Source organism: Podarcis muralis, chromosome 6, assembly GCF_964188315.1.
Source record: "Podarcis muralis chromosome 6, rPodMur119.hap1.1, whole genome shotgun sequence".
NCBI classification, from domain to species: domain Eukaryota; kingdom Metazoa; phylum Chordata; class Lepidosauria; order Squamata; family Lacertidae; genus Podarcis; species Podarcis muralis.
Genome location: NC_135660.1, coordinates 22,287,451 through 22,314,072, shown reverse-complemented (window position 1 = coordinate 22,314,072; position 26,622 = coordinate 22,287,451). Strand labels below are relative to the sequence as shown.

Below are 26,622 nucleotides of genomic sequence, written 5' to 3'. Positions count from 1 at the left end.
AAGGTAAACAGCAGTTCTGTGCACTCTGGCACTTGTTACAGTCCTCCATGAGCCAGTAGCGGTTTAGTCATGCTGGCCACATGACCTGGAAAGCTGTCTGTGAAAAACACCAGCTCCCTTGGCCTGAAAAGTGAGATGAGTTCTGCACCCCATAGTCACCTTTGACTGGACTTAAGCATCGAAAGTCCTTTACCTTTTTTGTTACTAGCATCAGTGGTTCTGTTAGGAGGAGGCTAGGACCACAAATTCTCAGCAACCTCACCAAACTCCCCTTTCCAGGAATCTTTAGTGGAAGCCATGGCAGACGAACTAGTATTTAAACCAATATAAGTCTGCAGCATAGATATACCACTATATTTTCATTTGAAGGCATAGAAATGTTTTAAGTAACAAAGGTGGTTGTTTTTTTCTTTAGCAATAACTCCACTCCTTGGTAACTTTGGCTTTGCCATAATTTGACCTTGAAAAATAAAAACAGTCGTTGTCAGTCTATTTTGAAAAACAAAAGCCGATGCTTCCATCAGTGGCAACTGGGATGCAACATGCCAGAATGTCACTCATGTATGATAAAAACTGAATGATTTAATCTTGTTGTGCTCTACATCCTCAGGTGCAAGAGATGATCACTCAGATTCGTGAGGTTTTTATACAAACACTTGATGAGCTCAATTGGATGGATGCAGAAACCAAAAAGAAAGCAGAAGAAAAGGCAAGTTTATAATTTTTATATATATATATATATATATATATATATATATATATATATATATATAATAGAATTTGACATTTGGAGGCCAATGAAAGCCTGTTACTTTCTTTATCCAAAAGAGAAGATCAGAAATAATTCATTGCAAAGAGTGGAACAGGTAGAACATTCTTCATGTAACACAGAATTTCCCAAACTTGGGTCTCTAGCTGTTGTTGGACCAACTCCCATCATCCCTAGCTAGTAGGACCAGTGGTCAGGGCTGATGGGAATTGTAGTCCAAAAACAGCTGGAGACCCAAATTGTGGAAGCCCTGATGTGACATATGGGCTTATTTCATTGTCATAGCAACATAGGAAGCTTCTTCATGCCGGTGCAACTAGATCAGTATTGTCTGTGTTGACTGCCAGTGACTTCCTTGGGTTTCAGGCAAAATGCTCTCCCAGCCCTTCTTGGGTGATATTATTATTATTACCTGCTCTTCACTAGCAGGTCAGGTTACAGCCATCTAAAATTCAACATGAAAAACAGTTAAAATATATCACAGTCCCAAGAACAGAGCCATAAAAATACATATCTCATGTGTCTGAGGCCATGGCAAAGAAGAGCAGCTTCAGGATACAACAAGGACAAGGAAGACTTGAGTTTCCCAACGCTTCCAAAACCACGTTGGGAACTGGTATCATAAGCAAAGTAGCAGTTGCCCAGACCACCACTCATTGACTGGGCCTGGTTTGCAAAATCTAGAAGAGCAAATTGAAAAGCCTGTAGATGACTTCTCGCCATCCCTATGATGTCTGAATATACAACTTGATTCCAGTTCACCAGTGACCATGGTTTATTTTTTAGGCCATAGCAATCAAAGAAAGGATTGGCTACCCTGATGAGATTCTGACGGATACTAATAAGCTGAATGCGGAATACAAAGATGTAAGTACATCTGAAAAACTATTTTGGACAGCAGAGAGTGTTTAAGATTTAATGGTAGCAGGTACCAAGTGTCTACATTGGAGGTATAAGTGAAAAGCTTTATGCCAGTGTGGTGTAGTGGTTAAGAGCGGTGGACTCGTAATCTGGTGAACCAGGTTCGCATCTCAGCTCCTCCACATGCAGCTGCTGGGTGACCTTGGGCCAGTCACACTTCTCTGAAGTCTCTCAGCCCCACTCACCTCACAGAGTGTTTGTTGTGGGGGAGGAAGGGAAAGGAGAATGTTAGCCGCTTTGAGACTCCTGAAGGGGAGTGATAAAGCAGGATATCAAATCCAAACTATTATTATTATTATTATTATTATTATTATTATTATTATTACACAGTCCACGCAGCAGTTCCTCTATTCCAGCTGATGGGAGCCATAGTCCAAAATATATGGGGGGTGCGAAGTTGGGGAAGAATACTACTCGAGCAACAGTGCTCCTCTAGTTTTTCCCTACCCTCCAGCAAATAACATGAGCATTTCTCTCTCTTTCTTGTAAGCTGCACTACAAAGAAGAAGAATATTTTGAGAACATTATTCAGAACTTAAACTTTAGCCAGAAGGAAAGGCTGAAGAAGCTTAGAGAAAAGGTGGACAAGGAAGAGTACGTATTTAAATGGTTCACACTGTGAATGCAGTGCTTAAAAAATAATAATAATCTGGTTCTGGCTATTTGCAAAAGTGGCACCTGTTGGTAGCCAGAACGGTTCGTGTTAACTTCGTGTTGCCTTTGCACCAGGTCTCATGATTTTAAAACAAAGTTGGGGAATCTTGAATTCTATTCCTAGTATCACAGCAATCAGGAATTGAAATACTGTACCTCGTAATTTCTTTGTGTGCACTGTTCTTATTAAAAGACTGGAATGGAAAACTCTTGCAGGGAGGGCAATGCACACATATTCTCAGGATCAATTCCCCTAAACTGTCCCCCATTGACCTTAACTGCAGTTCAGTGGTATGACAGCACCAATGTTACCTGTGATTAATGCTAACTCAGGTTCCCACTAAACCAGAGCTCCTTGCAAAGGTCCAGTAGGAGTAAAACTGAATGCATGTGCTAGGGAGCAGCCTCTGTCATGATCTATGGGCATTCATTAGCATGTCAGTAGGGAGCCTCCATGGGTGCAGTGCCTTCAGTCATGCTGCCCACCCATTTGCCCAGCTGAGCTGACAGGCAAACAAGCTTACCAGGGAACTGAATGCTGAATCAGGCTTTCAGTCTTCTAACAGTATGCTATAGTGTATTCCTCCATGGCACACATTCATTTCAATGAGACTTAAAATTCATGAGAACATGCCAGTGGGATTTTGCCTCCTGTGACACATTGTGTCAGTGTATCCAGCTGTTAACCAGAAGGTTGGTGGTTCGAGCCCACCCGGGACTCCTGCATTGTAGGGGGTTGGGCTAGATGACCCTCAGGATCCCTTCCAGCTCTACAATTTTATGGTTCTACTTTACTGGGTATTTTTTAAAATGAAATTCAGATTTAGAGAGATTCAATGCCTTTCAATTTTCTCCTCTTGCTGATGCCATCCAGTGCCGGATTTACATATACTGTAAGCTAAACAAGCTATAGCTTAGGGCCCCACTCTCTTGGGGGCCCAAAAAAATTAAAGGAAAAAAAACACCTGGATGTACACTTCCAAAATATAAGATAAAAAAACAAATAAAATAAAACCTACATACAGCAACAGTGTTTTGTGTTGTGTAGGCTCCTATTTGTTACGGGCAAATGGCTTTAGATACCTATGAGGTCCATAAATTACCATATAGCATATATTCAACACACACAAAAACAGTGACAATTTGTTGTTGACAAAGGACAGCTGGACATATAAAGGGCCCCATTACCTTCAGTAGCTTAGGGCCTCATCAAACCTATATCCGGCCCTGATGCCATCCGTCATCAACATGTCTCTTCAATTTTTCATAGGTGGATAAGTGGCGCAGCTGTCGTCAATGCCTTTTATTCAGCAAGCAGGAATCAAATTGGTAAGCTGAGTCTCTCTTAGAAACACTTTCTGGCCGTGTGGTGAGAAATGGGTTATTTCTTGTCCCCTGTCTCAGCTCAGATCAGGTCAGAAAGTGGACTTTTTCACTTGTTCATCTCTCTGGTTGTTTCAACATGGTAGTTTATTCTGCTTTCCCGATGTTTTCCTAACTTTTGATTTCTGCACTCTGAGCTTTCACACAATGTAAAAGCCACTTCCAGAATTATAGCAGAGAATAGCACAAGTTTAGTATCCATTTCTGTGTTATATGCTTCTGGAAAAAAATATCTTCCCCGCCCCCCAAATAACATATGAATGAGCTCTAAATTCATGCTATAATCTGCTATGTTTACAGAAGCGGGCTTTACAATATGTGAAAGCTCAAATATAATGCGGAAATTAACAGTTCAGGAACTACCAGGGAAATGCAATAAATTGCTGTAGGAACACAGTGTTCATCTCTCCACCGGCTCAGCAGATTTATGCTGTACTGTAGTGTACAATAACATCAGGGACTCCAGCTCCCATCAGCCCCAACCAGCAAGTCCAGTGGTCTGGGATGATGGAAACTGTAGTCCAACCACATCTAGAGGACGTTGCTACACCATGCCATACTATAATTTTGGTGTTGTGTGTCCTTGACCTGCAGCAAGCAGTCTTGTTATCCAAAACTGTTCAGGGAAGTTTTTAATATGTAACGCTGTACTGTTTTTAACACTGATTGGGAGCCGCCCAGAGTGGCTGGGGAAACTCAGCCAGATGGGCGGGGTATAAATAATAAATTATTATTATTATTATTATAAAATGCTGTCCTACTACGGACATTCAAAAACATGTTCTGGTTCGTAGTTTCCTTGGTTTCTGGTCCTATTGACATTGGCCAGATGCTTTAAAGATGAACTGCTTTAGCAAAGGAAGCATCTTTTTCATTCTTGCTTCCTTTGGAAAATATGAGAGTATCGACTTGACACACTCAACAAAGCACAAATCAAGTTGGAGGGGGATAATTTCAAAGCATTTTACTGGAGCATGTGCTTTTGCTGAATTAATCTATTGCTTATTTATTTTGTATTCATTATACTGATGCAGTCACTACCGTCTGCTCTCTGGAAGAATGGGGGAAGCCTGCAGCCTGCCTTTCCGTTTTATTTGCCTCATTCTTCCATTGAAAAAAAAAGGGGGGGAGATTTCTGTTCATTTCTCTGGATAAGGGAAAATTCCAACTGTGGGAGGCTGGCTTACTTACTTACAAACAAGATGACAGGGGTGGGGTTCCCCCGCCCCTCCCCAATGCTTGGAAAGAAAGCATCAAAGCTCTCTATCCCTCTGCAATATGTTTTCTCCACAGACCACTAGTATTAAAAGTAATATTTTAGCATAGCCCTCTATACCTGACGTGCCTGTGAACCCAGAAGTCAGCCATGTATTTATTATTTACTGCACAGTTTTATTTGTGAGATATAGCTTTACTTTGTTTTAATATGGCATTTAGTTTTTATCTAGTTTTTAGGGAATTTTATTGAATGTCATTGTTGCATTTTTATCGATTTTTATCTAAAACAGATTTTATTATTATATTAAATAGTATAAAATTGGGATAGAAAGACAGACAGACATACGAACAGACAGACAGACAGACAGACAGACAGACAGACAGACATAGAAGAAAAGCATGAGTTGTGACCCTGCAGTCCTTGCCCAGTAAAAGCGAAATTGTTTAATGAATTTTTCTGGTTTTAAGCTAAGCATTCAGCCAGGTTCAAACCAGATTGCAAGTCTTGCATGCTGAACTTTCATAGCAGGGGTGTAAAAAGAATGGTGTCAGTTTTTGTGCGAGATGACCTTGCCAGCAGTAATGCTGAAATGAAAGTGATGGTTTGCAACTATTCTGGGACCATATTTTCACACTTTATTAACACGAGAGAAAGTGGAATTTACCCTGAACAAGGACATCTGAGTTCACTGTGATGGACTTCTTCTTTTTCTTTGGCAATTACTCGTAGCCGAGTAAGTTTGTCTTCCATGAACAAGGTTTTAACAGTAAGTCTGTAAGTGACTGTGGAGGCCAATTCTGGATCCACACGTCCTTCCACAGTGGGGATATAGGTTTCCGGGTGGGAGTTGATTATGGTGAGAGTTTGCCAAACACACCTTCATCTTAGCATGTTTCCCCCTTTCTCCCTTTTATCCTGGGTTGAGTGTCTTCAAGTCTATGATACGTTTGGTAAAGGCTGTTCTCCAGCTGGAATGCTTGCAGGCCAGTGTTTCCCAATATTTTTAGACTTGCCTTGAGAGAGTCTGTAAACCTGTTAAAAATGCATTACGCTTTGCATTTTTAAGTTCAGAATAGAGTAGTTGCTTTGGAAGATAATAATTAGGCATCCGAACAACATCTTCAACAAAATCCTACACTGATTCTTCTATGCATCAAATCTAGCTGCATTGGAGTCAGTGAAATTACCTATGAATGGAGACAGAATCAAGAAAGTAAAAGAGTCTAGACTAGGGATGGGGCAGAAATTCAGTTCAGTTCCCACTGAAAGGTGAATCTACCTAATTTGCACTTCCTGAAACAAGCGAACCAAAATGAAGCCATGCTTTAAAATTCACAGTTCTCAGAATTTTGCAATGCAGTTCTGCAGTCAAGGATTAACTGGGACAGGAAGTCTTCTTATACTCCTTCCTGTCCTGAAGGACCCAATGGACATTATGGGTGGACAGACTCTGTCTAGGACCTGAAGGTACTTCTCCTTGGAAGCTGTTGCCTGCAATTCAGGGGCTGACCATATGAAGGAGCTGACCACAGATCCCAGCAGCTCCTGATGCTTCTTCACACACCAGTTTTAGGCCTCTGGTGTCATAGGCCTAGAGCTGTTTTCTTTCTGAAGAAGAACAAGCAGAATATCTTGCTTGAAATCATGGCTAAGTGAGGACAACCTTGACACAGCTGTGGGAAATTCATCTTAGTCACAGTTGGTGTGAAATCTGATGGACATTGAGGAAGAGAGCTTGGCCCTGTTGGAATAAGCTGAAATAGGTTGGAATATACTTTAGGTCAAAATGAAGCCGCAAAACTTTAGGCAGCCATGAAGGGTTCTAGTGCAACACAGCAAAATGCCGTGCTATATAGAAGCAAGACAGAACGAAGCAGCACATTAGCAGGAATGCTTACTCATCCATTAACAAAAAGAGTTAGTTCCACCGTGCCCACATTCAGTGCATAAACATATTATGGCAAAAGTCTCTGTGGACATACTCAAGTTACAAGAATTTAGGAAATTTGGCTTCTATTCCTGGCAGTCTTTAAATGGGCAGCCGGGAAAAGAATTGCAATTCCCTCTTCACAGCTATATGGCTCGTGGATATGGGCAAATGTTTTACTAGTTAGGAAGAGGGAGCCTCGTAGGAATAATTCTCATCTCTCTGGCATTGCTTGAGATTGCTCAAGTTTTGCAAATGTTATAAGCAAGCATTGGTTTGCTATGAAGTAGCTTAGAATAAACATCTCATCCATTAGAGTTGCATTTCTCTAAGAGAGTTAATAGCAGAGCGTTTTGACACTTTCAAGGGCTGCAATGCAAAGTGAAGCAGTTCATAAAATTGCAAAGGAAACACAATAAGCCTATGTGTAGGGCAGTGTTTCCCAACCTTGGGCCTCCAGCTGTTTTTGAACTACAATTCCCATCATCCCTGACCACTGGTCTTGCTAGCTAGGGATGATGGGAGTTGTAGTCCAAAAACAGCTGGAGGCCCAAGGTTGGGAAACACTGGTGTAGGGAATGGTGTGTTTATTTTTGTGTGTACTTTTACCCTAAACCAATGTGTGGTGGAGGTAGTATGGGATTTAACCTCAAATCAATATAATTTTATTCCCTGAGGCAATGGTCACCTTCTGTTTTTCCTTGGTAAGCTGGTTTGTGCTTGTCAATCACAGCCTACAATTTGTGAATACCGTGGGAAATGGAATGCCTCCATGGTGTATTGTCACAAGTTGGAATCAGCTCCCTTTCCTTTCTAAATAACCAACGATGGCAATACCCTAATTTTTGGAGGTCCACAAGACAACAGATGGTTAGCGTGACCTTAGCAAAGGGTTGGACAAGCCAACAGTTGCTGGCTGCAACATCTGGACCACTTCCTCTGAGAGTTGGGTGATTACGGAAGAAACATAATAGGTCCTGTTAATCAGATCCTAGAATTTCAGCTCGAAGCATCGGAGGAAAACTTATGCGAGCTATGGGACAGGAGAACTGCAATTTTGGAAAGCAGGATAGTTGAAAACAAAATACAAAACAAAAGAGTAGGCAATAGGCTGAGAAATGGAGTTGGAATCTGGGAAGTGAAGGAAACTGAAAGGAAGGGGAGGGATGGAAAACTCATGTTGTTGAGGGGAAACAGAGGGGAAACCACACCCATGGCTTATGGACAGGAGAGCCATTGTGCTCTAGGCAAGAAAGGAGTGGGTGGGCTTTGAAAACTCATGTGCCCCGAACCTGCAGGCCCAGAAAATAGCAACTGTTTCAGCATCATGCTGACTTAGGGTAGAAGGGCACACCCATAAATAATATGACCTTGTGGTCAGTGCAGATCATGTAGGTAAAAGATAGTATTGGACTCCATCAGCTAGCATGACCATAGACAGGGATAATGGGAACTGTAGTCAGTAACATCTGGGGGGAGGGCACAAATTCCCCAGCCCTGCCCTGGTATGTCTCTCTCATTTTCATAGGAAAGACTTAGGGAGGTATGCAGTTACCATGTCCCATCAGAGCAAGGATTTCCTCTTGTACAGTGGGGTGTTCCCACTCTTTCCCCCATGCATGTGTCCCACGTGCTCCCCAAATGTACTCCAGAGGTCCAGAGAGTTGAGTTGGGGAACTCCTAGAGCAGGTTTAAGAGGCAGGTGAGGAGAGGAGAGGGACAGAAAAATTCTTGCACTAAGTGTGACATTCAATTACATCCTCACACCATTGGCCATACCAGCAGGGGTCACATTATTCACAGCTGCTCCCCTCCAGCCTTGGATGGCATCATGCTGTTGGATCCCATACGGTTGAGCATGCATTTGAAGGGCACCTGGTGATCAAAGAGGAAGACGAATCGGGTGGAAGGGGAAGGAGAGGTAGTTTGAATTAATCAGCCACACTGTTGGCTAAAATTTCCAGGGTGTTTATTTAATTGAGCTTGTGTTTTTGCAAATAGTTTGAGCTGGTGCAAAAGATTAACTTGTCATCTATGGTGTCCTATCTCTCTCTGCAGTCTTTCCTGCTGGCATTTTGCAACCACCTTTCTTCAGTGCAGCTCAGCCTAAATCCTTGAATTATGGTGGCATTGGCATGGTCATTGGGCATGAAATCACTCATGGCTTTGACGATAACGGTAAGAAAGAGAACTCACGTTTCACCATTGGTATTACTTTACCCAATCTGTATGGTGCATGAAGAGAGGCAATCCTGTTTTAATTTAATCAAGCCCTGTTTCTTGTGTGTGGCAGTGTGCTTTGCACCAGGAAAAAAAATCTCTATTATATATTTCCCAGGGGCTAAGGGTGGCTTTACATGTTACCAGAAGCACCAATTATTATTATCTTGTAAACAGCAAGTGTGCAAGGCCCTCGCTCCCGTGCTTCTTGGCATTTATTGCATTACATGATACTACCCATAAAACAGGGATGGGAACCAGTGGTCCCCATATGTTGTTGAACTCCAATTCCCATCAGCAGCAGACAGCATGGCCAATGACCAGGGATGAGGGAAGTTGTGATCTAGCAACCTCTAGAGCAGTGTTTCCCAACCTTGTGCCTCCAGCTGTTTTTGAACTACAACTCCCATCATCCCTGACTAGCAAGACCAGTGGCAAGGGATGATGGGAATTGTAGGCCAAAAACAGCTGGAGGCACAAGGTTGGGAAACACTGCTCTAGAGGGTCACAGCTTCCCCACCCTTACCATAAAGCAAGATCCAAAGATTTATGCCAGCAACATAACATTTCCTCATTCACAACCAGCACCTTATTAACAAAGCAGCTGAATGAAACATCAGTCACGCCATGATGCCAAATATTCCTCTTTCCCCATCCCCCTGCATCTTTCCAAGAGGGATGATCTTGTGGTCCTGGCCAGCCACTGAACTGATTCCAAAGGAACGGTGAATGTGCAAATGGCAGCTTCCTACCAACCATTGGATGAGCACATCATTGCCTACATTGGGAAACATGCTTGGGGAATGTTAAGGACCCCAGCTTCCTGAATCAAGCAGAGCACCTGGCTGGAATCAGATTAATCCATCAGAAAAGTCGAAGACCTTCATATTTTGTCTGATGTCACCATACATTATGATATAAAGGTAAAGGGACCCCTGACCATTAGGTCCAGTTGTGAGTGACTCTGGGGTTGCGGCGCTCATCTCGCTTTATTGGCCGAGGGAGCCGGTGTACAGCTTCCCGGTCATGTGGCAAACATGACTAAGCCACTTCTGGCGAACCAGAGCAGCACATGAAAACGCCGTTTACCTTTTCGCCGGAGCGGTACCTACTTATCTACTTGCACTTTGACGTGCTTTCAAACTGCTAGGCTGGCAGGAGCAGGGACCAAGCAACGGGAACTCACCCCATCATGGGGATTCGAACTGCCAACCTTCTGATGGGCAAGTCCTAGGCTCTGTGGTTTAACCCACAGCGCCACCCACGTCCCTTACATTATGATATAACATTATACAAAAAGGATCGGTGATGGTGCTGAAAGTGAGCGGTGCTGGAGTCAAGCACTGCACATTCTACTGATGTTGGCTTGGAAGTGTGTGCTCATGGTGCAAACTCTTGTTGCTATCACTCAGTAGCAGATCCCCATATCTGACAATGGCCGTGCATGCTGGGGCTGTTGGTATTGGAGTTCCACAACATCTGGAGGGCAAAAGGTTCGTCAACCTGGTGCGTTCGATCCTAGATTCAATCCTTGGGACTTTAGCCTGAGTCCTTTCTGAGTAGGCAATATTGTTCCATGGACCAATAGTCAGCTACAGCACAAGGCAATATCATATTTTCAGTGTCTTCAAGACTATCATTGCAAATTTCTTATGTGTATATGTTATTTCAGGTAGAAATTTTAATGAGAATGGGGACCTTGTAGACTGGTGGAGTCAAACATCTGCAACAAATTTTAAGAAGCAGTCTGAGTGCATGGTAAACCAGTATGGAAACTTCAAATGGGATCTGGCTGGTGGACAAAATGTATGTCCCTTCTTTCTTATTGAAATGCTTACATTTTAATGCACATTCTTTTATTTTATTAGATGAAACATATTCCACATGGTAATGGAGGGAGATGCTGAGAGACTGAATAGCTTCAAAAGGAAACTTAACCATGTGAACAAACCTGCTGGAGGCCAACTTTAGTTTCTATTACTATTTGTATATTTCTTTCATTTATGAATTCCTCCCAATGAGGCATCTCAAAGCAATTTACAATATAATGACATATATAAAACAGTTCTGTAAAGGCAATTGCATATAAAAACAATTAACAATTATAAATCTAAGACCAGGTTAAAACAACAGGTCCGGTCCGGTCCAGGACAGATTCTTTGAGATATCTTTGAGATAAACATTTTTGAAGACTTGTTGAGAGAGGAACATCTTTAGCAGGTGCCAAAAGCCAATAGAGAAGGCACCTGTCTGTTATAGAATGGAAATTCCCAACGGCAGGTACCAGCACACTCAAGGTCCAATTCCAACATCCTGCTGACTGGACATCCTGATAGGATGGTACCTGCAGGGTGCCCTTTCCTGCAAAAAGCATTGCTTGGTTGGGGTGAAACAATTTTTTTAGGTATCCTGGTCCCAAGCTCTGTAGGGGTTTGCAAACCAGTGCCAGTACCTTAAACCTAGCCCAGTAGCTAATTGGCAGCCGCTGCAATTCATTCAGTAGTGGCATGTTGTGACAGTAGTTGAGCCACCACACTTTGCACTTCCATAGAAGAAAGACATGTGCATAGGTGCAAATAACCCCTTACATTTAGATGATTTGTATTCCTGGAGGTGCTTTTGCCAAGGTTCACAGATGAAGTTGAAGAAAAAATGCTGCGATTCAGATATATCATTAAATCATGGTCTAGTGTTATGTCTGTGAGCTTTTGGTTGCACATTAAGCCCTCCCATCTCATCTTCCTGTAAAGCAAGGATAAAGAGATTGGCAGCATCCACTGGGCAAACCTCTCTAGGTTATTCCATCACTGAGAAGATCCTCTTCCTAGTGGTCACCCCTAGAAGTATAGGGTGACCACTAGGAAGAGGGTCTTCTCAGTGATGGAATAACCTAGAGAGGTTTGAACAAGGCACTTGGAGCAGGATCTTTCTAGAGGATAGGTTTCAAGTAGGTATATGCAGGAGAAGGCAATCTCACAAGTAACCTAATCACAAGCAATTCAGGCTTTTTTTTAAAGTTAAAGCCAGCAGTTTACCCAGAAATGAACTGGGGAGCATCAGGTGTGATATAGTTGAAACACCCAGTCCCAATCAATATATTCCTGGCCCTATTCTGGACCAATTTCAGTTCCTAGGCTATTTTAAGGCCAACACTCACAGCAATAATCTGAACAGGAGGTTTCCAGAAAGTGTGGCCAGCTCATTTCTATCCAGTTATGGTGGTTCCTGGTGTATCAGCCAAAGCAAGTTGTGATTTTAGAATGGGAAGCAAAAGCTTTCAGTCTCCTCCTCGTGGCCTCTCTGAAGGGAGGGAGGAGAGGGGAACGTGCACGAGTCAAAGGCTCACTGATAAAGCTCAAGCTAACTGCTGCTCGGGCACGTAGCACTAAACAATGGTTCAGTGTTGCATTCAAAGACAGCCAATTTGTGGCGAATGGGACGTGTGGATCCAGAATTGGCCTTCACAGTCACTTACAGACTCACTGTTAAGACTGTGTTCATGGAAGACAAACTTATTCAGCTCCAAGTGATCGCCAAAGAAGAAGACGACTCAAAATAGAAAATGACAAAGAATCAGTAATTCAGCAAATCCTGTTTTGCTGAGGCTGGGGGTGATTGGAGGAAGTGGTAGCAGATCTCCCATGAAACCAAGACTCTTCCATAAAGGTCATGTCATGTGAAGTCTCAGTGAGGAGGGTCACATCAAGGTAAAAAACAGGCTCAGGATAAAGTAGCTGGACTTGGCAAGATGCGACCAGATACAGTCAGGCCTTACCAGCACCATGGAGAGCTCCCACTGAGCTCAGCTGGTTGTAGCTCTCCCCCTGTTGACAGCCATAGCCCTCTGGATGTTGCCTTGTAGACTTCATATTCTACATTCCACATCTAGATGGTTGGGAATAATCCATTTTCTGACCTTCAAGTCATGACTCATTATTCTTCCAAGAATTTCATTCTGCACTCAGGCAAAACAAAACAAAAAAGTAAGTAGCATTTTCATTTCTTCCTTTTTCTCTGCAGCTCAGCGGAATCAATACCCTTGGTGAAAACATTGCCGATAATGGTGGCATCAGACAAGCATACAGGGTAAGAAATGTCCATTTTCTCTTACTTCATATGGTTGTTAGTTGGTGCAGTTTCGTTAAAATGTTGGGTTGTTTGGAGTTTTAATTTAATATATATATATATATGCCACACAAGCTGCTTTATTAAACCCCTGAAGTTTAGTTACCTGGTTTTCAGGGCCTAATCTGTACTCATAAGAACATAAGGAATGGACCATCTTGTCCAGCATCTTGTTTTCACAGTGGCCAACCAGATGCCTATGGGAAACCCTCAAGCAGCACTTCAGTACAACTGAAGTCTCCCTCCTTATGCATGTTTCTTCGCTTCAAGACTACAACCCTCACTTCCTGCTTCATCCCCTGTCTCCCTCTCCTCTCCCTGTCCTTCATTCTCCCTCTTCAATAGGAAAACTTTAGAAAGAAAGTTAGGGAAAGAGAGTTAGGGAATTGTAAAGCACTCTGTGATCCTCAAATCAAAGGTAGTATCCAAATTTAATAAATATCCATTTATTGCATGTACCACAATTTACCTCTTTTCATGGGAGGAAGGTCCAGTGGCTGGACAGGAAAGGAAGGCAGGGAATGGGAACCCGTGACCCACCAGACATTGCTGGACTAAAACTCCCATAATTCCTAACCATTGGCCATGCTGGGTAGTGCTGATAGCAGTTGTGAGTCCAACAATATCTGAACCAGATTCTCCATCCCTGATATAGATGAGTAACTGGGGTGAGTAAAAGGTAGATGGTAATCTACTGGTGGACCTCCGGGTGATCTGCAGTAGATCAACAAGCGTTTTTGGCCACCAGTTGATTAACAATAGCAACAACAAAATGACTCCTCCTGTGCCCTAAAAAACCCCACTGTTGAACACAAGAAAACTTGGGGTGATGACCCAGAGTAGAGCTCTGTGTTGAGTGAGTTCTGTTGAGTTCTGGTACTAAAACAAAAGATGCCGCCAGGTTCCTGGCCTCACAATTCTTTAATTCTAAGTGTGTAGGTTTGTGCTTTTGCATCAAGCACTGGTTCAAGGTTCTGGGAGAAAGGAAGTAGCTCCTGCAAGCCTTCAGTCTGCCCAGCCCTGATTCAAAGCAAGGGTGAGCAGCACAGTGCCCAGGTGGCTTGTTACAATACTGAAAATCCTAGGTATCTAAAAAAAATAATTGTATAGTTGGTTGCATTTGTATATTTGCAAATGCAACATAAATCATGAAGGGAGAAAGGGGGGCACGAGTTATGCTCCTCTTTCCCCATTGCCTCAGAATTTCCACATCCATTTATTGGCAACTCATTCATACCATGCCTCACACTTTCTGTCCTTCTAAGCTACAATTATGCTTCTTTTGTGGGATTTGGAACGCCACTAAACAAAATTACCAAACGTAATTTTGATGAGTCAAATCAACAGGGTCCCCACCAAAGCTATACGCTAAGAACTTTCCAACTTTCCACAGTTGTCCAAAAATGAGGACCATAAGAGCCAACTTCTACTTCTACTTCTACTTCTACTTCTTCTTCTTCTTCTTCTTCTTCTTCTTCTTCTTCTTCTTCTTCTTCTTCTTCTTCCTCATCATCATCATCATCATCATCATCATCATCATCATCACTATGCTTGTGGAAGTTGCTTTTAGGCTTTGCTGCTTCAATTCCAATTCCATGCAGACTTGCTGAGACCTTTCAGAGCAGACTTCCTCAACCTCAGCTCTCCAGATGGTTTGAGACTATAATTCCCATCATCCCTGACCACTGGTCCTGCTAGCTAGGGATCATGGGAGTTGTAGGCCAAAAAAATATCTTGAGGGTCGAGGTTGAGGAAGCCTGCTCCAGAGTATTAAATATCTAAAAAGCAAAATTGTGTGAGTTTCTCAGAAAGAAATGAGTTATGACATTTCCATAAACTAAACTACATGCACACAACTCAGATTTGACATGAACAAGAAACAGGGTGGTATTCAGCTAAGTTTTATTCAGAGTAGACACCCTTAGAATGAATGGACCTAACTTAGTTGTGTGTCTTGGGAAGAATGTTTCTTAATGAGGTGGGAAGCTTGGACTTTCACTGTGGCGTTAAGCAAGAATTGGGCAAATGTTGTGGTAGGTAAATAAATAGTGCTAAAAAATAAGGAAAGCAAATTCTCTCTGTGAAATACAGTTCCGATGTGAATCTTTCTCAAGGGCAGCCATGGAAAAAACAGTTCCTCCCTTCTATTCTTGTTATCTTAATTAAGAGTACAGAACACACAGTAATTATTAGCCCAATGTCCAGGACAAAGTACATTCTAGTAAGAACCACACTGTCATTCTTTGCTTGTACTGAGATTATGGCTCTTTTATCTTTCGTTTACGTTTTTCAGAAGTTTTCCCAAGTGCGTAGTCACAGTAAAGCAAGATGAACTATCCCAACATAAGAGACATAAAAGCCATCTTCCTTCCATGTGGTTTTAATACTAGTATAATGTGATTCCACAGCATACAGGAAACCATTTTTACTAATGGGTCCCAGTGCATTGTGAGTCATGCGATATCTTCCGCAAGGGGAAACTGACCTGCTTTTAAATTTCTCTTTATACTGTGCTGGAGGAGTTGTGTGGCATCCACATATATTCTGAAGGTGGCACTGTGCCATCTTTATGCTCACATTGTGATCCCTGCACTCTGAAGAAGCACCCAGCAGGGATGAAGTTTTTGCTCATCAGCTGATGAACACAGCTGTTATGGAATGGTCATATTGCTTTGTTTCCAATTGGTTATGTTCTGTAACTTCCTGCTGAAATCCCATAACCTTTTCATACCATGTTGTCTCTGTCTTTGTCCTGCTTTCTTTGTGCTATATCCCACCCCCCCCTGGCCCACAAAAAGGTGGCAGCTTTGGAGAAGAATTGTAGGGCAACTAATAACGCATAATAATAATAATAATAATAATAATAATAATAATAATAAAGGTAAAGGTAAAGGGACCCCTGACCATTAGGTCCAGTCGTGACCAACTCCGGGCTTGCGGTGCTCATCTGACTTTACTGGCTGAGGGAGCCGGCGTACAGCTTCTGGGTCATGTGGCCAGCAAGCCGCTTCTGGTGAACCAGAACAGCGCACGGAAACGCCGTTTACCTTCCCACCAGAGCGGTACCTATTTATCTACTTGCACTTGACATGCTTTCGAACTGCTAGGTTGACAGGAGCAGGGACCGAGCAATGGGAGCTCTCCCCGTCGCGGGGATTCGAACCGCAAACCTTCTGATTGGCAAGTCCTAGGCTCTGTGGTTTAACCCACAGCACCACCTGTGTCCCTCAAATAATAATAATAATAACCACTAATTCACTATTATTGGATCAAGAACACGTTGGCATAATGTTCCTGGAGGTGCCCAAAGACAAGGACACGAAGTGGCAGCAACCAGAAATCTTACGATTTCTCCTTCCCTAGTTTTGCGCTTGATTCTCATCGCAGCTCGAGCTCGGCTGGATTTCAAGGTGGCTATCATCTCTCTTCCCTTCCTCTTCCTTTGGCAGGCCTATGAAAAGTTTGTAGAGAAGAACGGAGAGGAGAAGCTGCTCCCCGGACTCGACTTCAACCATAAGCAGCTGTTCTTTCTGAACTTTGCACAGGTATTATACTCTGCTTGATTGAAAGCTTTGGAAATTATTTTGAGTTGCAATTTCACAGTTAAGTTGGAAACAGCAGGCTGGCTTTTCTCCTTTTAATGTGAACTGGCAGAATTGCTAAATCGAGCAGCCTTCATGGCAGCGGGGCCGAGAGGAGAGTGGCCTGTCAGATTAAGTTAATCGCAGCTAAGTGCACGGAGGCATCCAGGAGGTGAGTCTGTAAAGCACAGTTAACGTGTGGTCATGTACTAGCGCCGAGATGGAACCTGCTCTCTGATTTCCTGAAAGTTTCCTTCCCCGGAGAAAAATGGTTCTGTTTCTCTTCCTCATTCTGGGGGCTCTGTAGAATGTCTTTATGATTTCCATAGGTGCTGAGCTTCCCTTTCCACTGTGAGGTGGCTGAGGGTGGTGGGTGGGTGTTTTTCTTTCCATTAAACATTTATCCCAGTGACTTGCAGCGTCCCTGCTTGAACTGTTACCTCATGACATATTCCTCTGGGCTTTAATTGAAGTTCCAGAATCTACATAGAATCATAGAATTGTAGAGTTGGAAGGATTCCTGAGGACCATCAAGTCCAACCCCCAACAATGCAGGAATATGTAGCTGCCCCGTAAGGGAATCGAACTTGCAACCTTGGTGTTATCAGCACCGTGCTCTAACCAACTGAGCTACCCATTGCTAGATAACAGAGGCTGCCTACTGAACTCCTGAAGCTGATGTACTTGCTGGTTTTGTTTCTCTAAGCTAAATAATTCCTTTTAATTTTTTAAAAAATCTGTACTGAAATATTATATATATATATATATATATATATATATATATATATATATATATATATTTGCTTTCGTAGATTTTCACGGGTATAGGAATGCAGGTTTTGGTGTCCTCGGGTGTCTTCCCGTGTAAAAGTTGGGGTGTCTAGGCGACGTTTCGACGAGGTCTCACTCGTCATCTTCAGGCTGGTGCTTTCGGCTTCTTGTTACTGGAACAGAGCAGGGTCTCAGTGTTTGAGTTCCTATAAATACTGTTGAGGTGTTGGAAAACCAAGGGGTCTATGAAATACCCTGCAAAGTCTGCCCAGCCACGTACATTGGACAAACAAACAGACGAATAAATGCACGTATCGCAGAACACAAGAATGCCGTCAAAAAAGAAGAAAAAACTTCCTCTCTTTTCCAACACATGAAAGAAACAGGACACGAAATTAATTTTGCAGATTCCAAATTGCTCTCTAACATGGAACATCACCACAAGAGAATAATCATGGAAGCCATCGAGATAGAGAAACACCCTCACAACATGAACAAGCGTGACAACACATCCCGCTTGCCAGACATCTGGAAATTAGCCCTCCCCACAAAAACTGACACCAGATCCAGAGGCACACAGAACGCCATCACCAATCAACCACACCAGACCCAAACCCAGACCCTCTCCACAGATAAATTACAGACACCATCCAGTAGCCAAACCATGGTGGCACCTCCGGATGCTGCACCCCCCTGCAATCCCTACACAGGCCACAAAACCACAGCTCGCCCCTATACACGAAGCCAAGCCAGAGCACAACAAAATGCAGTACAGCCATCTTCTCAGAAAAACTCTTCACAAAGTTCAAGAGGTCAAGACACAAAGGCTTTAGCAACTAATCCACACCTAATGACCCACCTAAGTGGTACTCAGGATATCACTCAAGAAATCACTCAAGATATCCCTCAAACAATTAAGGAACAAAAGAAGAAAAGGCAAACTAGCCTGGGAACTTCCTCTCGGCCCAGAACATTGGAGGCTATACACCACACCTCAACAGTATTTATAGGAACTCAAACACTGAGACCCTGCTCTGTTCCAGTAACAAGAAGCCGAAAGCACCAGCCTGAAGATGACGAGTGAGACCTCGTCGAAACGTCGCCTAGACACCCCAACTTTTACACGGGAAGACACCCGAGGACACCAAAACCTGCATATATATATATATATATATATATATATATATATATATATATATATATATATTTTCAGTACAGATATATATATGACTTCACTTTAAAAAAAAATTAGAAGAAGAAGAAAAACTGCATGGGACACAGCCTTCCCACATCCCCACTACAGGAAAATACTGCTGAAGCTTATGCCACAATACGTTTTGTTAGTCTTTAAACCGTGTGGCAGGTAATGTCCAAAATTGCAACATGACCAATGTTCTGGAAATCAAAACTAAGGTGTCACTGCTTTTTTAAATAATCATTTCTGCAATATTGTGTGTGTGTGTGTTCTTTTAAAGGTATGGTGTGGGACATACAGGCCGGAATATGCTGTCAACTCTATTAAAACAGACGTCCACAGCCCAGGCCAATTCAGGTTAGTATTTTAAATCATCCATTTTCTTAAACAGTGGTTTTTTTAAAAAACACACATGCACATACACATACACACACAAAATGCACACCTTTCTCACAAAAGTCAACAGCATAGTTAAACATGTTAATCTTTAAGACTTTGTCGTGCAGTACCGTATTTTTCCGTCTATAAGAATAGGTTTTCCCCCTAAAAAACAATGTCAAAAATTAGGGAGCGTCTTATACTCTGGGCCATCTCCCCCCATTTTCTTAAATCTGAGTCCCCCCAAATAGGGGGCATCTTATACATGGGGGTGTCTTATAGATGGAAAAATACAGTAATTGTTAACTGACCACAAGAGGGCTTTGGGAAGGAGATGTGAGGGCTCTGGCGGGGTCACAGAATCCTCTCCCCTCCTTCCCAAAGACTAGTTAGCACTTTCCCACCTTTGGGAAGGAGGTGCGAAGGCTCTAGGACCCTGCCAGAACCTTGTGCCTCCTTTCCAAAGCCAGTCACCTTCTGACCCACCTTTGGGAAGGCAGCACAAGGGCGGGGGGGGGGGGGGAGAGAGTGGATTTTGGCCTCGCGCATGGCACCATATTACCCAGGTCCACCACTGACACATTCCCTGCATTCTAAGATGCCTGTTTCTAGGGCAGAAGACGTGGGTTCAAATGGCTTCCACCACATGTTTTTAAATGTCTGCTTCCTGGAACAATTTGTGTTTCATCATAGTGTGGGAGAGCAGCAACTTTCAATGGTACACAACAGTACTACTACCACCCAAACAGCAAATGTCTCTTTGGGTAGCAGTAGTACTGTTTGGAGAGCCACACAAAAATTCAGTCCTTAGAAATGTGTTCATCGTACCTGAACGGGTTTAAAAAAACCCAGTTTGCAAAGTTTACATTGATTACCCGTCATAAGGCATCGGTTTCTCCATCCTGTTCTGAGTTCACAGGATGGTCCAGATAAATATCATTTGAGAAATGCAATGTTCTATTAAATCAAAGTGGATTAATAATGGAAAATATAAAGATATTGTGATAGATGAGTGAATGCCTTTGTGCTGCTATTATACAATTCTGAGCCTGTGCTTTTACCTACCTGGTATACTTCTCATCAGTATTCCCTTTTTTTCCCATCTTTTTTGCAAATGCTCACTTTATCAGTATACCCTGCATAACCAAACATTTATTGAATGCATCAACTGTTTCTGAAGCTGGCCTCAGAATGGTATTTTCATGTGGGTGTGCTCTCAAGGCTTTGTTGTTGTTTTTCCAGGAAATCTGCGACTTTCTCCCTGATGCAATTATATTCCAAAATCCTGCACTCAGCTGAATTTCTCAGCTACAGTGTTTGCTTTGGATGGGGCTGTTCCCAGGACATTTGCCTGGTGTGCCTTTTATCCACTTGCATTGCTGATTCATTCTTTGAGATCATTGTATATCTTTTGTTTGGACACGGTTTAGAGTTCCGTAACAAGCACTGCATTTCATTACTGACGAGACAGCTGTAAAGATATACACTCCACTTTGGACAGCTCATTCAGCCAATAGTAACTGTTGCAACCACTGGGTAGTAATTCCTAGTGGTGAGTGAGAGGGCATCATCGCTTAAGCATTGTGGGATAGCAGAGTTCATTTCCTTCTTCCTTGGTAATCTATGCGAGGGAAAGAATGCACAGGTCCCTGGCCTGCCTTTATGCTATATGTTCCAGCTCCCAGTTCCTAATTGCCTTTCTGCAAAGACATTGCCCCGTGCACAGTAAGAACCAGCTCTGGGGGGTCCTTGCAATGACAGCCACATTACAAAGAAGTTGGTTGCTTTTAAAAAATATATATTTCATGGAACTGCTGCATACCAAGTCAGACAACTGGTCCATGTAGCTCAGTAGCTCAGTGACTGACAACAGCTCTCCAGTTTTTCAGATTCATCTCTCCCAGCCAAGGACCCTCGTACCTACGGGACCGCCTCTCCTGGTATGCCCCGTGGAGGACCTTAAGGTCCACAAATAACAACACTTTGGAGGTCCCGAGCCTCAAGGAGGTTAGATTGGGCCTTTTCAGCACTGGCCCCGATGTGGTGGAACGCTCTGTCACAAGAGACTAGGCCCTGTGGGACTTGACATCTTTCCGCAGGGCCTGCAAGACAGAGCTGTTCAGCCTGGCCTTTGGTTTGGACTTGGATTGACCCTTATGTTTCCCTCCCCTTATGGTCTTGATTTATCAGCTGTTTTAAAATGAGGCTGCATTTTAAATTACATTTTAACCTGTATTTTAAATTGGGTCCCCCCCCCCTCTCCCTTTTTCCCCTATTATGTTTTTACTGTTATTTTATTGGCATTAGCTGCCCTGAGCCCAGCTCTGGCCGGAGAGGGCCGGATTATTATTATTATTATTATTATTATTATTATTATTATTAGGTGCTGAGGACTAAAACTAGGATCTTCTTCACACAGTGCTAAGATGCCATAGTCGTCTCCCTATAAACTGTATGCTTCCTGAGCAAGCAGCAGAAGTTGCTGTCCTGGGTGTAGTTATTTATGAAGCAGAACTAACATATTCTCATCTTGTTTTAAAGGGTCCTAGGAACACTGCAGAACACAGCAGAGTTTTCTGAAGCCTTTAAGTGTACCAATGCGGAATACATGGACCCCGAGAAAAAGTGCCGCGTTTGGTGATGAAGCTACATAGAGTGGACTCGAAGGAGGAGAAGCTTTCAAGAAATCGAGACTGATTTGAGGATGGCCAGAGTGGATTTGTCACAAAAAAAGGAACGATAACAGAGACATACCAAGCGATGCATTCTCTAGAAAGGGAGGAGGAGGAGGAGAAAACCTCGCTAAGGCAGCGACTGCCAACAATTACTCTGGCGAAACTTGGGAAATGATAAATCACTGCATACTTAAGGGTTCTTCATTTCTTTTCCCCACAATGATCTTACCATTTTAATCCTGCTTTCCATTTAGCCTGCAGATTCTATTTCATGTTTTACCCTTTCCGTCGCCACGTTTTTCTGTGAAAGTGAGTCCCACCGATTCCAGTGAAACTTGTTTCCAGGAAAGTGCATTCAGCCTTAATGACCTGCCGTCCCGTGAAGGTGTCCCGATATTTATAAATCAGACGAAAGAAGGGAGCACCAAGTCACACATTAGCTTGGACATGTGTCAAGTGAATCAAAAGCCTACAATGTGGTTTCTCACACATCTCCTATTACGGCTGGCGTGCTTCACCAAATGCTTGTGTCTCCCAATGTGGCCTTGGGAACTGCAGGGCCTGGAGGAAAAAAGAACCCTATAAGGGACCCTAGCGATTTGCCATTTGTAAATGCTCAAGACTCAGTGCACCCTTTAAAAAGAAAAAAGTGATTTGCATCTAGACAACACCAATGGCCCCAGCCATAGTGGCAGAAAGCTTGTCACATGTAAGGAATTTCTGTATTTACAACAAAAGACATGCACGATCAGCAGGGAACAGGTGAGCGTTCCAATACAGGTGAGATGTGGAACCATGTGTGAGATGGCAGTGCTTGCCTGCAAACATCTGCTTATGGGTGCTGTTTCTTGAGAGGTTGTGGTTGACACTGTCCTGTGCTCTGTTTTGACATCCACAATCACTGGATGAAGGCAAAGCCACCAAGCAGATCTTCTCCTTCCTCACTGTGGTTTTCATCCTCATAGGAGGCAGGTAGTGGTGCAAAGCGCTTCTGACTTACATATTACATATGGCACCCTTGCCCATACAAGACATCTTCACCCCGTGGACTCGTCTCCAAGCTTTCTTCTGTTCCTTTTCATTTTCTTTTTGTGTGAAGCCATCTTCATGAGAACAACCCAAAGACGAAAGTGTAATCTACTTAAGGGATTAACTGTTGACCAAATTTATTGTTTGCTGCTTTCCAGCCAAAACCTATACTGTAGATAATTTATGAAATTTTTTTAGCGTATGTTGTAATCACTGCAGTTGTAATCAAAAACTCCTTCATGTTTTTTCTAAGATTTTCCTGCTTTTTCTCAAAACTTTTGTCTTTTTTTTTTTCCAAAGAAGAGGATGAAAAAGTATTTGTAATAATATATATGACCATACTTTTTATATTTAATTCTGAATTATACCGGACATGAATTGTTATATATTATTACAATGGGTGCATTTTGTTAGAGTGTCGAGGTACAAACCGTTCAACAGATGATTAAGTCTCAACACAGAGATCTCTACTAATAAGATATACAGACTGACTGACTGGTTTTGAGAAGAACTTCTAGAAGCCAGATCTACAAATGTTAGGACTTTCAAATGTAGCACAAAAGTTGCTTGTGATTCCTTTGAACCAACAGGACATTTTGCTTCAGTAATAATGGTGCATATATAGGCATTTACATTATGTGGACCCTTACTAGTGATAAGTCTTTTAAATCTGCTACAATAGTTTTCAAATGCCCTCCTGCAGGTGGCCAAGGAACATACTGCTTCTGGCACTGAAACACACAGATCTTTCCAAATAAATTACTACTTGATACCTCAGATGACTCGAATGGGTCCATTTCTGAGCATTTGAGGACTGCCTGTGCAAATTCTTTCTTTTCAAGTTTGTCATCTGATAAAGCATTGTGATAATTAAAATTAAGCCACGTGTCCCTTATTGCCTGTACTGTTGCAGTACATCTTCGCTTGGCATGGAAAGGTGTCACACACACACCACACACACGCACACTCATTTGACACTATTAAGTTGGAGGTAAGTGGCTCTTGGAGCATGCCCTGTACATGGGATTACACAGCTTTCTTTGGTGGGAGAACGATCAGATTCATTGCCATGACTTCTGAGATTCAGAAGCTGAAATTCCACATGCCATCATAAATCTCTTCAATGCGCCTTGAGTGATGATTTGGAAAATTTTGACTTCGGCTTGCAGTGAAGGTGTCTGGTGACCTGCTTCTATGGCTGCCCTTTTCTTTCATTTTCTTTTTCGGGCTCCAGTGCCATCTCATTTTGTCAAATTGGCATGTTACACCCCTCCAGCAATACTTAGTGTGAGGTTCATCCTTAGGTCTGAACTTTTCTAATCTCCAAGGAGTACCTGTGTCACCTTAGTATTGTTTTGTTTGATCCTCATGCCTGTGGACAGAAACCTTCTGAGATCAAAGGCAAAGGATCCACCCTGCAGACCAGAATAGTCACTGGGGTTAATGTGTTTCAGTAATCTGCTTTAGCAGACGTTCAGTCCCATCCAAAACAAGTTAAATGGCATTTATAAATGGGGAGAGGAACTTCCCACTAACAGCACCTCTGTCTGGCATGCAGTGACCTTCAGGTTATTGAGTTGACACAGGGAACCAGGTGCATATCTTAAGAACGCCCACCTCCCTCCAAGTTTCAGACCAACTCCTCATGAGTAATTATATTTCAAGCCAACTCTCTATTTTAACACACTTGTGGCTGAATGTCTGACGATTACATTGCTATAGTAACCATCAGGTAAAACATGTCCTTGAAACTCACTGTATTGTTCCAATTCAACCTAATAAGACCTAAAAAAATTATTTATTGGATTAGTTCTAGAAATTATATTTATTCGATTCAATTCAATCCAATAAATGACTCGGGTCACCTTCAGACTCTCATTATTTTGTGTGCTGAAAATTGTACATCTGCACAATTAAAGTGCATTATTTGTGTCACCTTGGCACAGAAAATCCATTTTATTTATTTATTTTAAAAAAACCTGAACGTTTGTGGTTAGGAAAATAATAGTGAAATACACTGAAAAGTGTGGTAGGAACAAATGATTAATGAGAGATCATATACATATTCCTTGACCACTAGTCTGGGCAGAATGATTGGCTTGAAGATAAATGAATCTGTCAAATTAGGTTTCCCTCAGTTTCTCATTTTCCCCATCTTAAATTCAGTTCTTCACATTTCCACATCATTTTTTTTAAAAAAAAAACAATAGTTCTCATGAAAACTCAGCAACGTTTTAGGGTGAATTTCTCCCTCACATACACATTTTTGTATGCAATTCTGCCCAGTAGGCACAATTATTCAAGCCATTTCCCCATATATATTGCATTTTTGTATGTTGTTTTCATGAATATATGTGTTTCTATGCACACTTTATCCTAGTATATGCACTGTTGTACGCACTGCTTGCCTGGAGACCTGCACTGCAAAATTCAGAGAAGTGTGAATTTTGAAGGATGGCTCTGTTGTGGTTTGCACCCTGTATCAGGAAGCGGAAATGACATAGGTTCACATTTAATGAGAACCAAACTAAATTCCACAGGGTGCTCATTCATTCTGCAGAAAAAGTAACAAGTGGGGTGCTTTGGGATTCTGACCTGAGCCCATTGTTGTTCCAACATCTTTACAGTATAAATGACTTGGATGAAGGAATTGGGTGGGTGCTCATGAAATTTGCAGATGACACCAAACTGGGAGGGGTAGCTAATGCCACAGAAGACACATTCAGATTTCAAAATGACAAGCTGGAACGTGTGCAGAGGAGGACAACCAAGATGATCAAGGGTCTAGAAGCCAAGGCTTATGAGGAACGGTTGAGAGGGTTGAGTACGTTTAGCCTGGAAAAGAGGAGACAGAGATGAGACATTCTAGCTATCTTCAAATATCTAAAGGACTGTCACACACAAGATGAAGCAAGCTTGTTTTCACCTGCTCCAATGGCTTCAAGTTACAAGAGATTCCAACCAAACTCCAGGAATAACTTTCTGGCAGTAAGGTCCCTTCCATCTCTACAATTCTATATTTCTCCTCTATCCCTAGACATGATGGACCTCAGAGGGAATGTTGTTCAGAGTGCCTTTGAGTACTTTGTTCACACTTTCTAAAATAGAGATCCAAAAGGTTCCTATCAGGACAAGCAACCTGCTGAGGGAAAACATGGAAGGAGCACATGAGCCTTGCTTCATGGCCTGGGCCTTTCAGCTGCTCTGTTTCAACTGACCCTCAAAGCCCAAGGTTGAGTACTTGAATGAAGAGCCAGTTCATAGAACTTCAGCATGCTTATTTTCTCCACATGATCTCATACACAGAATCACAGAAGCCATTTACAGCAACACTGGTGTGAAGCAGGTGGACCACCACACACAAACACTCAGCCAGCAGCTGCTTCTGAAATTGCCACTATATTTTCCCCAAGCCATAAAGACAGAATTGGCTGTGCAATTAAATCCACTTAGTGTCATCAACACTTTTCTCCACATTGTTGGTTATCTGCGTGCAAAACAGCATGAAAAAAAATATGTATGCATATATGAACTAGACTAGATCTAGACACATAAAAAAAGTTTCAGGAAAACGCATTGTAAGCCTCATAAAGGGAAATCACGTTGCCAAAAAATGAAACTCCACACCACTATCTGGTGTCACAATGTTATAACGCGTTTAAAACACTTTTTCTTTGCTAATGTAGCTGAGTCCCTAGATATAAATGCCACCAACATATGGAAACTAAAGAACCATTCTGCTCTGAAGTGCAGATGCCAGGTTTATTGGATTTCC

The 26,622-nt window shown here is 42.4% G+C and overlaps 1 protein-coding gene across 3 annotated transcripts in view; it reads left to right on the top strand.

Moving 5' to 3' along the window:
• MME (membrane metalloendopeptidase) overlaps nt 1–23,727 on the top strand; it is a 71,028-nt gene extending 47,301 nt beyond the window's left edge. For 2 of the 3 annotated variants that reach the window (XM_028731346.2, XM_028731345.2), the window contains exons 14-23: nt 611–709; nt 1,556–1,636; nt 2,181–2,284; nt 3,615–3,673; nt 8,932–9,051; nt 10,766–10,899; nt 13,114–13,179; nt 16,668–16,763; nt 19,046–19,122; nt 21,685–23,727. In XM_028731346.2, the coding sequence (XP_028587179.2) occupies nt 611–709; nt 1,556–1,636; nt 2,181–2,284; nt 3,615–3,673; nt 8,932–9,051; nt 10,766–10,899; nt 13,114–13,179; nt 16,668–16,763; nt 19,046–19,122; nt 21,685–21,784 (936 nt within the window). In that variant the 3' untranslated portion in view covers nt 21,785–23,727. The remainder of the gene's footprint in view (nt 1–610; nt 710–1,555; nt 1,637–2,180; nt 2,285–3,614; nt 3,674–8,931; nt 9,052–10,765; nt 10,900–13,113; nt 13,180–16,667; nt 16,764–19,045; nt 19,123–21,684) is intronic. The other variant, XM_028731347.2, reaches the window with a different exon arrangement.
• The last annotated feature ends 2,895 nt before the right edge of the window (nt 23,728–26,622 follow it).